This window comes from Sylvia atricapilla, chromosome 6 (genome assembly GCF_009819655.1).
Source record: "Sylvia atricapilla isolate bSylAtr1 chromosome 6, bSylAtr1.pri, whole genome shotgun sequence".
Lineage (NCBI taxonomy): Eukaryota > Metazoa > Chordata > Aves > Passeriformes > Sylviidae > Sylvia > Sylvia atricapilla.
Genome location: NC_089145.1, coordinates 9,135,368 through 9,147,200, shown reverse-complemented (window position 1 = coordinate 9,147,200; position 11,833 = coordinate 9,135,368). Strand labels below are relative to the sequence as shown.

The 11,833-nt window shown below is 51.3% G+C and overlaps 1 protein-coding gene across 1 annotated transcript; it reads left to right on the top strand.

Annotated features, from left to right (window-relative positions):
• The first annotated feature begins 1,613 nt into the window (after nucleotides 1-1,613).
• On the top strand, nucleotides 1,614-10,532 carry LOC136363158 (SITS-binding protein-like). Its single transcript, XM_066322242.1, has 10 exons — nucleotides 1,614-2,072; nucleotides 4,053-4,224; nucleotides 4,926-5,130; nucleotides 5,213-5,363; nucleotides 5,449-5,628; nucleotides 6,016-6,284; nucleotides 6,745-6,881; nucleotides 7,910-8,031; nucleotides 9,234-9,413; nucleotides 10,208-10,532. Exons 1-10 carry the CDS (start codon nucleotides 1,614-1,616, stop codon nucleotides 10,379-10,381), a joined length of 2,049 nt encoding a protein of 682 aa, XP_066178339.1. The 3' UTR covers nucleotides 10,382-10,532.
• The last annotated feature ends 1,301 nt before the right edge of the window (nucleotides 10,533-11,833 follow it).

Sequence of the window (11,833 nt, the reverse complement as noted above, 5' to 3'; positions counted from 1 at the left end):
AAAATCCAGATCTTCTCTGATCACCTGCAGACAGGGTGAGATGAGTGTGAATGGGGACTGGAGCATGGAAAAGTCAGTGGAAATCTGAGATTTCCAGAGTTTTTGCAAGTGTCCTGGGAAGTGGTTTCCCTGTGGTTTTGGGCACAGACAGCACCTTCAGCTGCAGCAGCCCTGGAGTTAATCCAAGGGAGGGTCCACTGGCTAATGTGAAGCAGGAACGGGACGAAATCCCCCAATTTTGCATAATAACAACCAAAAAAGCCAAAGCAGGAGACGGAGGAGGCTCAGCACTCCCAGGGCTTCATGTGTGGATTCACAGGTGTGGAGTAAAGACTCAACCAGAACCACCTCAGCAAACTGGCAAAAAAAAAAAAAAAAAAAAAAAAAACCAACAAAAAAACAAAAAAACAAAAAACAAAACAAAACAAAAAAAAACAAACAAAAAAACAACCCCAAACCAAAAAACCCTTTAAAGTTATCCTTTTATAGATAAAAGCCTTTAAAAATTAATATTTTTCGTGTCCTGCCCCTGCTGGGGACTCAGCCACCTGTGGCTACGTGAGGGCTGCAGGGGAGCGGGAGGGAGGGAGCTTGGCTTAAGTAACGCTCCTGGGTTAGTCTGGATCAAGTTCCTTCGGCTCCACGGCTCTCAGACGCGGCCAGGAGGGAAAACTGTCCTGGGAAAGAGGAGAAAAACCTGCTGCTGGTGAGAAAACCACTGGGAAAAACCATCGAGGACACTTCGGGGGCTGTGACAGCATCTCCAAACCTGTTTTTAGGTAAGGGGCTGACGAGGGGAGCAGGGGTTGCTGTGCTGTGCCAGAAGAGGTGGCAGCATTCCCAGCCTGCCAGCGGGCAGTGAGATGGAGCCTGGGATACAGGGACAAGCCAGTGCCACCCCATGAAGCTGTCACCACAGGTGACCACTCACCTGGAGGTACACTATGGGCCGGTTCCTTTGGGCTCGGCCAGCGCCCAGACCCTGCCCACAGGCGGCTTTGCTCTGTGCATTATCCAAACGCTCTTCCAGGGAAGAGAGAGAGGAGATGGAAAGAGGATGCTGCATCCCCTCCTTTCTGTCTAGGAAAACATCCTAGACTCACCCTAGGATGTTTTCCTGCACCTCTGGCTATTTGCTGCTGCTTCCAAACCGAGCAGGGAAGCGATGCCAAAGCCCACGGAGCAGCGGAGGCTGGAGTGCGGCCCCGATTCCCATTGTCCCCATCTCCCTGCCGGGCTCCGGGCCGCGTGTGTCCTCCTCCTCCTCGGTGTCACTGGGTGCTGCCGGCTGTGCCAAGGGGCCGAGCCCCTGGGTTTGGGGGCTGAGCCACCGCCACCGAGCCCAGCAGTGGGATTTGCTGTGCAGGAGGCTGTGGAAAGGACTCCCCTTACCTCGGGACCAGTGCAGAGAGAGCAGAGTTGCAGCTTTCGTCCTTTTAAACTGCAGTTTTATTTAATTAGGGTTTTTTTTTTGTGCATGCTTTTGGAGCTATCCCAGAGGGTTTTCTGGAGCTATCCCAGAGGGTTTTCTGGAGCTATCCCAGAGGATTTTCTTTCCTGTGCTGCTGCAGGAGGGGAGAGCGGCGGAGCCGCGGCATCCCTGCGACCGCACCATGCCCCTCTCCCGGCACACCGGCCAACTCCCGGAGTCCACCTGGACCTTGGGCCTCAGGGAGATGACGGAGCCCTGGAAAGGCGCCGTGGGCTGCCTCGGCGTGGCCGTCTTCTTCGCCATGACCATCGGCATCATCTCGTGGCAGGCGCTGGAGCAGCCCCCGGAGGAGTGGGTGCTGCGGGGCCGGGCCGCGGGGATGCTGTGGGAGCGCGGCCGCGGGGCGCTGCTGCTGCGGGCGCTGCCGGCCGGCCGGCCCGTGCTGGCCATCGCCGTGGGCAGCGTGCCGGCCACCGAGCCCCCGCCGCCCCGGGACCGCTGCTGGCACGACGGCGGCCAGTTCTGCTATTCCTGGGAGGAGGACGCCGAGCTCCGGCTCTCCCTGGAGCCGCCGGCAGCCCCCGGAACCGAGTGCTACGGCGTCCGCTGGACCCCGCTGCGCCCCGACGTGACCCTGAAGGTAACGGGGACCCCTCTGTCCGGCTCCAAATCCTTCGGCATCCAGCAAGGGAGGGTTTGGCTTGACCAAAATCTTCCAGCTCAGTTATGGGGTCGCACGGTGGCCGCGGCTCCCTGCCTTCCACGGCCGGGTGGGAAAAACCTTTTGGAAGCATCGCGCTCTGAAGCTGAGCCCCCAAATCCCGTGGTGGTGCCACGTTGGTGACCCCGGGTGGGAGAGCTGTGTTTATATGGAGACGGAGTAAATAGCCACTGGAGATGACAATGCTGGCGAGAACCTCGGCAAGGTCTCTTCCAGCACAGACACAATGGGCAGCTCCCGCGGGATGGGAATAATCCGTGTCCGCCGCTGCAAACATTTTTGGTATCATTCCCTGTTTTCTCCCTCAGTTAAATAGAAGCAGACTCTGGGAAGGAGCCTTAGGAGGGGAAGGAGAAACACTGTCAGAGCAGGGGGTCCGGTTGTGGGGAGCCCTCAGAACAGGGAGAGAAGCGGGATGGGATTCTCTGGGATGGAGGATTGTTCCCCTTTAGCCATAAATCACCTGCTGGCACTGTTTTGGGTGGGTGGAACCTGTTGCCTGAGCACAAACCCTGGGTCTCCTCCACTGACATTGGTGTGAGTTGTTTGAGAGGATGAGTGAGGCAGAATACGCTTTCCCCCACTTTAAAAAAAAAAACAACCCCAAACCATTGGAAAATATGATCCAGCGAAATCTGAGTTAAGAACAGACTGTTTTCCCTCTTTCCCAGCTGGTGTAACGAGTTCAGCTGACACCTGGTACAGCTATTCCGAGCCTCCAGGGTTTCCACTTTAATAATTTACATCTCCTCTCCCCACCCCTTGGAGAGACTTAACCTCTCTGTGCCCCCGAAGCCAGGACTCCAGGAGGCTCTGAAGTCTTGGGATTGGGAATAAACACAGGGTGGGTTGAGTGAGGGATCTCTGGGTCCCCCTCTGCCATCCCAGCCCCCTTCACGGCCCCAGATCTCTGGGCTTTCGGGGAAGCCCATCCTGCCTGGGAAGTCACGAGGACGTTAAGTCCTGCTGATCCCTCGATTTGGCAGGAAGGGGCAAGTTTGAGAAGCTTTGAAGTGGAAACTGATAATTTCTGGCAGGAGGCTGGTCAAGGATGGAGATGTCCCCCATCCCAGGGCCCTGTCAGGCCTACAAAAAGTGCCCCAAATCTCCAAACTGAGCCTCTTGAGGGAAATTCTTGTTATCAGCCCTTGGGAAGCTGTATCTCGGGAGAAAGGATGTGTTGCCCTCAGGACACTGGTGCCATCAAGGAGAGGGCTCAAGATGGGGCTAAAAGCCCTCTATGAGAGCTCTGGTGGGGGAATCTGCACTTGCAGATTCACTGCAGAAACTCTGGGGGAGGCAGCAGGAGAGCTTAATGTGTTTTTTAAGTAAAACAGAGAAAAAAAAAAAAAGAAAAAAAAAAGAAAAAAAAACTGAATGAAAAATACCAACCAAACAAAAATTCTGACCAAACCAAAAAAAAAAAAAAAAAAACCAAAAAAAAAAACCCCAAACAAACAAAGAAACCCCAAACAAGGCAACAAACCAAAATACATAGATTTTTCAGCTGGGTTTCCAAAAGTGCCCTCAGTGCATTTTAAAGCTGTGTCCTTGAATTTCCCCCTCCATTTTCCTGTCCCACAGCCACTCACACCTGCAGGAGTCTCTTTGCTCAAACCCCTTTGCAGCATCTTTTCACCTGAAACTCCGAGGTGTTTGATAACTGTGATGGGGTGCAGAGGTGCGATTGCCGTGGCAGTTTGATTTCATTTCTGCTCCTCCAGCAAAAACTGGCAGGATTTGAGAAGCATGTCTTGCTTCTCCTTTTTTATTTTTAAACAAAACCATGATTTTACGCTGTAAAAGGGGCGCCTTCCACTAGCACAGTTCGCTCCAAGCCTGGCCTTCCTGCTCCCCCTGAGTATTCCTTGCTCTTTGACGATGCTTTCCTGGCTGCAGGATTGTTTTTCCATGGCGAATGTCTCCTGGTATGGAGGGCCGAGCATCCTTGCCCAGCGCTGGCCCCTCAATGATGCTGAGAGCCCCGCGCAGCCTTTGGTCAGCGGCGACCTCAGCACAAACCCCGACGGCTTTGGGCCTGTCCTGGAGAGGTACTTCCTGGGATCCACAGGTAACCAGCTCCTTCCCTGCCCAGTGACCAACAGCTTCAATCCCCTGCCCCTCTCCTCACCTCTAAAGCAGCTGGTTTAAGAGCAGCGTTGATGTTTCCGGGTGTAAAATATCCTGCAAATGTAGCGGCAACTGGGCACACGGGATGGATCCCACACCGCCTCATCCCTGTGGGAAAGGCTGTGATATACTGAAGCTGAGTGCCTGAGGATGGGGTGACACCAAGTCACTCCATGGACACCCCGTGCTCTTGGTGTCCCTGGTTTGTTTCTAAGCCCAGATCTGTGCTCATTGCTGCATCCCCAGCTCCACTCAAGTGGCTCCTTGATGCCACTGTGGGATGCTGGATCCAGGCAGGAATTCTGCTGCTGGTGTCATTTTCTGCGGTATATTTGGATTATTCCGCAGAACATTAAATTTCAGGTATTACCCCAAATTAATCCAGTTGACCTGCAGCTGCCCTGCTCAGGCTGCTGAATGCTGAGTAAAAAGACCAGGAAAAGGAGAAATCCAGCCCTTGAAAGGCATTTTGGACTCCACAAGAGAATAGCAGGAGCAGAGTGGGGATGGTTGGCACAGCTGGATATGTGGTGGGATCAAGCCAGGAGGACTTGGCACCTTCCCTGCTCATCCCTGTGGCTCTCTGGACTGGGAGCAACCAGGTGCTTGCTGAGACAGCGTTTTCCCACTTTTCCCCCAAAGGAGTGACAGTGACAGTGGCTGAGGACGTGTCCCTGCTGCTGTCTCTGGAGAGCCACAGGCAGTTCTGCCTGGAGACCCCAGCAGGACGAATGGAGCCCCTGCGGTACCAGGTGTGTGTCAGCACCGACGTGGCGGCCGCCCGCCGGCACACGGCCAACGCCCCGGCCGGAGCGGCTCGGACACTGCCGGACACGGCACTCCTGGGGTGAGCACTCCTTCCCCCGATGGTGGGAACCCTCCCGAATGTCCCGCCACAAGCATCTCATGAGGAATTTCCCACCCTGCAGGTCTCCCATCTGGCGGTACCACGGCCCGGAGGGTTCTGCTGCCAAAATCAAGCGAGGGCTGAGGTCGCTGGTCAGGAGGCTGAAGCGGCATCGCCTCCAGGAGGGCGTCGTGGCCCTGGGGGAGCGCGGCACCGCCATCCTCGCCGCCACAGTACGGCTTTGCCACCCTCTGGGCACATGGGGAGTGTGGTGCTCCTCTCCCACAAACCCCTTATTCCTGCCTTTCCTGCCCGCAGGACCTCGTGCCCTCGGGGCGCAGGAAGAGGCAGGCCCCGGCCCTGGTGGAACCTCTGGAGCTCTCCATCACGCTGTCCCCATACGCCAGTGTCACCTCCCCGCTCTTCCTGCGCTCCCTGCACGGCGGCGAGGCAGCGGGATACTGGCTCAGCCGCCAGCCCCGACCCTGGGGCAGCTCGGTACAGGACCCCCCTCAGCCCCCAAACCAAAATTAAAGCTGAATAAACCTCCTCAGGGTTATTATTTATCAAGGGACACAGCCCGATCCCACTGACCTGGGACACAGCATCTCTCCTCATCCCTAGGAAGCAGCTTTAGAATTTCCACTTCCAGTGTTCAGAAGATTCCCCAGCTCTGCTTTGTGTGGTCGTTTTAATGATCCCTTTGCCACCCGCTCAGGGATTTTGGGGGGGACGGGGAGTTGAGGTAGAGTTTACACCTTGATGTGCTGCACCATGACAGTGCAGGGTGGGATGGGGGCAGCATGACATCTCCCAGCCTTACACCCCAGAATCAGCAGGCTATCGCATGGATCTGACAAGGATCTGCATCCTCCTCCTCCCCAGATCCCGCTGCTGACCACCTGGAAGGGGCAGCTCTGTGCCCGCCTGAACGTCACCAGCGAGGCAGCGCTGCGCTGGTACCTGGCTCGTGCCCGGCACCTGCAGCAGGCACTGGGGGCCACCTACATGGCCTTCGAGGGAGTGCAGGGCAATTCCTTCCTGGAGCAGGATGTCCCTGCTCCCGCCGAGCTGGAGGGTGATGGATACACCAAAGTGCTGGCGGCAGCACTGGCGACGCTGGGCAACGGCACCATCATCAGCGCCGGGACCAGGTGGGCACCAGGGCAAGGCTTCACTGGAGCTGATGGGCACAGGAGCTTGGGGGATGGTTGAACTGGTGCTTGGAATACGTTCTTGGTATTCCAAGATGGTTCTTGGCACCCAGGGAAGCGATGAGGAAGTTGGGCTAGGGCAGTGTGTTGGAGACAACGATCCTTGTGGGATCTGGGGATGGTGTGGCTCTGGCACAGGGTGCCCACAGAAGCTGTGGCTGCCCCATCCCTGGAAGAGTCCAAGGCCAGGTTGGATGGGGCTTGGAGAAACCTGAGATAGTGGAAGGTGTCCCTGCCTATGGCAGGGGTTAGGACTGGATAGGCTTTAATGTCCCTTCCCACCCAAACCCTTCTGGGACAATAATCTGGCCCCAGTGAGTCCCAAGCCAGTTGGGCATCATGGAATTTCAGCTCCTGTGAGCCCTCTAAGCACCTTGAAGGGTTTGTGCTGTTTCTCCAGATCCAGTCACCTCCCGCTGTTTGTCCAGATGAGCCCCCTGCACTCTGACTGGAGCCATGCCGGGCTGAAGGGGCTCATCCCCTCCGTGCTGCACTACAGCCTCCTGGGCTACAACTTCTTCATCCCTGATGCAGTAGGTAAGGATTTTCCATTTCCTCCCGCTATTTCTGGCTTCTCTGCAGTGAGTTTTGCAGCCTTTTTCCAGGCACGGGTGGTACATTTGCACCTTAGGTGTGCTATGAGGAGGCTTGGAGCATTTTGCTCCTGGTTTTTCAGTTGTACTGGCTTGGGATGAATGTTACCAGGGGAAAAAAAAGTGAGGAATTAAAACCAAAAGAATATGCTGTAAATATTGCCAGACAACTCCAGCAGCAGCCGGGTCTCTGGGGATGCCCTTCCCAGAGTTTCCCCACAGCCCACCCCTGAAGGGCTTGGGCTAAATACCACCTGGCATAGCCAGGATCTGTACCCCAGGCTCCTGGCTGGGGATGGATGTTCCTAAAACTCCAGCAGCTCTGCTTCAAGTCTGCATTTCTGCTCCAAAGCAAAATGGCTGCATAAATCCTGAAATAAAAGCATTATAAAAGGGCAAGAAACAACCTTCAATCAAGTCCAAGTGGATCCATTTCCTTTTTTTCTTGGAACTGGTGGAGTTAGTGGTGGTTAAAACATGCCCTGAGTGTGCAGGGGCTGTGCAAAAGTGTCAAACATGGAGAGCTGAGCTAAACAAAAGCCCTGAAATAGGGATTGAGAGTAATATTTCAATTTGGCCTCTATTTTTAGCCTATTTTCTTTAGAAAATGAGGCTCAAGCAATCCCAGCATGGGAGTTTGCTTCCCAAAGAGGTGCTGGAGCACTTGGCTTGGATGGATGGGCGCGCAGATCCTCCTGCACAGAGAGAGCTGGGCAGTTTGCAGTCTGGGGTTGTGTCCCCACAGCCTGGGAGCTGCAAGAGTTGGGAAAAGCCTCTGGAGGAAACAGGAATTTGTGGCTGGCTGGGTGAGCCTTTGGCGTTGTGGGGTTTGTGCCATTTCCAGGGAAGCTGTGCCAGGTTTTCAGGGCAATGGCTCCCGGGGGCACTTTGGGCACTGGAAGGAGCTCTGAGGTTTCCCAAGAACCTTTTCATGCCATGTGAGGTCCTCACTCCAGCCCCATGTTCCTGCAGGAGGGAGCGTGGCTGGATCCACCCCGAGGGACCCGGAGCTGTTTGTGAGGTGGCTGCAGATTGTGACATTCCTGCCCGTGATGGCCTTTGGGACCCCGCCCTGGCTCTGCTGTGACGCCTGGGTACGTATCCCACACTCCAGATGGGAGGACACCAGGATTCTGACATGGCCAATGCCTCCAAAAGCCGTGGAAGGCCTGGTGGAAGTCTCCTGCCAGCTGCTGTCCTCAGCTTTGCACTGAGGTGGGAATAAATACGTTATCTATGGGCTTAGATGCAAGTACCAATGGATTTAAATCCAATGGATTTGTATCTGTTACTGATGGATTTAATTATATTTCAATTCAGTGGATTCATATGCATTATCAGTGGAATTTAAACCAAATTTAATAAGGTCCTTTATCAATGGATGTCCATTGATAAATCCATTTAAATCCAATTAATTAATAACTATTGTCAGTAGATGTAAATGCATGGGTTCATATTCATTGTCAGTGGAGCTAAATTCACTTAAATCCAATAGACTCCTATCTATTATCGATTGGTTTAAATCTATTTAAAACCAATGGGTTTATATACTTTTGCAATGGATGTAAATCCATTTAAATCCAGTGGGTTTATATTAATTATCAATAGACTCAAATCATTTTACATCCACTAGATAAATGTTCAATATAAATGGATTTAAATACATTTAAATCTAATGGATTCATATCTATTATGAAGGTAGTTAAATCCATTTAGATTCAATGCATTTGTAACCACTATCAATACATTTAAATGCAATGGATTTATAATGATTATCAATGTATTTAAATCCATTTAAAGCAAAGGGATTCATATCCATTATCAATGTATTTAAAATCATTAAAATCCAATGGATTTGTGTCCGTTAGCAGTGAACCTAAACCCATTTAAATCCACTGGATTTAAATTAATTAACAGTGGATTTAAATCTGTTAAAATCCAATGTATTTGTATCTCTTATCAATAGATTTAAATCCAGTGGACTTACAACAATTACCCGTGGATTTAAAGCAAATTGATTTATGTCCATTATCAATGGAATTAAGTGTATTACCAATGGATTTATAGCCAAATCAATTATTATCCAATATCGACCCAATTTGCACCATAACTTGCTCAGGATATTCCCACTGAGTAATTTCTCTTCCCAAGGGAGTATATATTTTGGTTTTAAATTTTTAATAATTTTTTTTTTTTTTTTTTTTTTTTTTTTTTTTTTTTTTTTTTTTGCTTTTCCCTGCCTGCTTTGCTGTTTCCTGGATGTCCGGCTCCTCATGGATTTGTCCCTCACCTGCAGGTGCTGAATCTGACTCGCCAGTGCATCCAGAGGCACCAGGACTTCGTCGTGCCACTGCTCCTAAAATACAGTGAGGAATGGCAGAGTTTGGGATACCCCATCTTCCGTCCTACCTGGTGGCTCAGCCCCACGGATCCAGTAGCATTCACCATAGAGGATGAGTTTCTCATTGGGGATGAGGTGGGAATTCTGCATTATTCCTGTAAATCCAGCTCTGCACAAGTTCAAACCAGGGACTGGGTTTGAGCAGATTTAAATCCAAGCCAAAGCAGCTGAGTTTTGTAGGTTTGGGGTTTTCGCTTTTTTTGGAAAAGCTTGGCTTTCCTCATGAAACTCTTATTTACAGTCCCGAAACCCTCAATCAGCTTTGGAAGTGAAATGATTTAACAGGAATAAATAGTCTCAGAATGTTGGGAACCGCTTTTGGGAACTGCTTTTCCCATAAAACAAGGGGGGTAAATACTTCCTGGAGGTGGGATTACATTGGCTCTATCACAGGGGAGAAGGTTTTGCAAGAAACACACATTTCTGATGGGTTTTTGCATTCTGGTTTTTGAAAATATAACCTGGATGGAATCTTGGGGCAGCTGCAGGCAGAGATGATCCCAATCCCAGTCAAAGGAATGTCACTGCACTGCACTGATGCTTTTAAACTTACAGTAGGCAGGGATAGATGGGATTGGGAAGGAATTCCCTGTGAGGGTGCTGAGGCCCTGGCACAGTTTGCCCAGAGAAGCTGTGGCTGCTCCATCCCTGGAAGTGTCCAAGGCCAGGTTGGACATGACTTGGAGCAACCTGGGCTAGTGGAAGGTGCTCCTGCCCATGACAGGGAGTGGCACTGGATGATTTTTAAGGTCCCTTCCCACCCAAACTATTCCAGGATTCCCTGAATGCCATTTCATCTCCACACATACATCCCGGCTAATCCTCCCTCTGCTGAAGTTCTTTTTCCTTTCTTTTTCTTTTCCCTGCAGGTTCTCGTTGCTCCAATAACAGAAAAGGGACAAACGTGGAGGGATATCTACCTGCCAGGAGAGGGGCACCTCTGGCTGGACACCAACACTGCCCGAGTGTTTGATGGTGGCACCACCCTCAGGAATTACTCTGCCAGCCTGGCCGAGGTGCCAGTGTTTGTAAAGACCTCCTGAATCCAGGCTGGGCAGCTCTGGGACAGAGACCTCCAAGGGCAGTGCTGGCCACAGGCACTCGCTCTCCCCTCAGACCTCAGACTTCCAGCCTCTTTGCACTTTTCCAAGATCCTTTTGTTTTTGTTTAATAGTGTTTTTGGTTGGTTTTTTTTTTTTTTTTTTTTTTTTTTTCCAGCAGAAATTGTCTGAATTTTCTTACTCCTTGTTATTCTAAAATAGTGGCTCTGCCACCAACATCCACCCACACTGAATGCTGCATTTTTTTTTCCCCAGGGTTTTCCTGGTGAAATGTTTGTGTGTGTATGTTCAGGTGGGAATATCCACCATTTCCAGGCCCCTGGCACCATGCTCAGAGAGGCAGGGAGAGGATTTTCCAGGACATAAACAAGCATCAGCTTATACCCGAAGGGAAGCTTTGTATTTAATGAAAAAAATTAAATCTAGGGGAAAACGACAGGGATAATTTTGGTGCTGCGTGTGGCCACCTCCTGTGCTGAGCAATGCTTCTCCCACCTGAGGCCATGGGTGGTTTCCAGTTAGCAAGAGCCTATCTTTTGAGTAGATTTGGAAAAATGAATTAATTCCAGGTGTATTTGAAGCAGATTTCTGTGGAAGGAAAATAAACTTGATCAAGCAGAGGAGTGGCTCTACCAGAGCATGATAAGGATCCTTACCCACCTCTTGTGTGCCCAGGCTCTTGCTTTTCACCATTTTTTGCATTTTATGGCTTTTTTCCAATTATTTCTTGCAGTGCAAGAGAGATCCAGTGTGACCAGCCTCCTTCCATCCAGCAGAGAATGTATCCATAGACAAAATCCACATCCCACGTGCTGAATATGCACTTAGGGAGCTGATCAGCTATGCTCATACCTCAAATTAGAGATCAGTGGCACATTGCAGGTTAGTGGGGTGACTACAAAGGCTGGAATTTGGGGACAGGGGCTGGATGACAGCTGGGAGGGAAGTTTAGGGCAAGTTTTGGCCCTGGAGCTGGGCTTGGGCACCTCCAGCACTGAATTGGATCAGCCACACCTTGGGTTTTTTGGGAAAATATTCCTGTACCAAGCTGTGGTACAGGAATATGAAAAAAAAAAAAATGCTGAGGGGTACTACCTTCTCCCAGCAAAGCTTCCCTGGATAAAACTGAAGGGAAAGCAAAGGCAAAATCCAAGTCAGATTCAGCCATGAAAAGTCTGTCAGGGCATGGAGAGGGGAAGAGCCCCTCAGCTCCTTCCTTGATCCACAGAGGAACTTAATGATGCTGGGGAGAGCTCACAGAGGGAAAGGATGAAGCTTGTGAGGGCAACTCAAGAGCCTGGGATGCTCCTAAATATCTGTGGAGGCTCCTGAGGTGACAAAACCACAAAAAGAAGTAAGGGAGTGCTGGCTCAAGTGGCATTAGTTTATTTGCAGTGACCTGGGCCCTGGAACAGGATGTCCAGGGGGGATCTG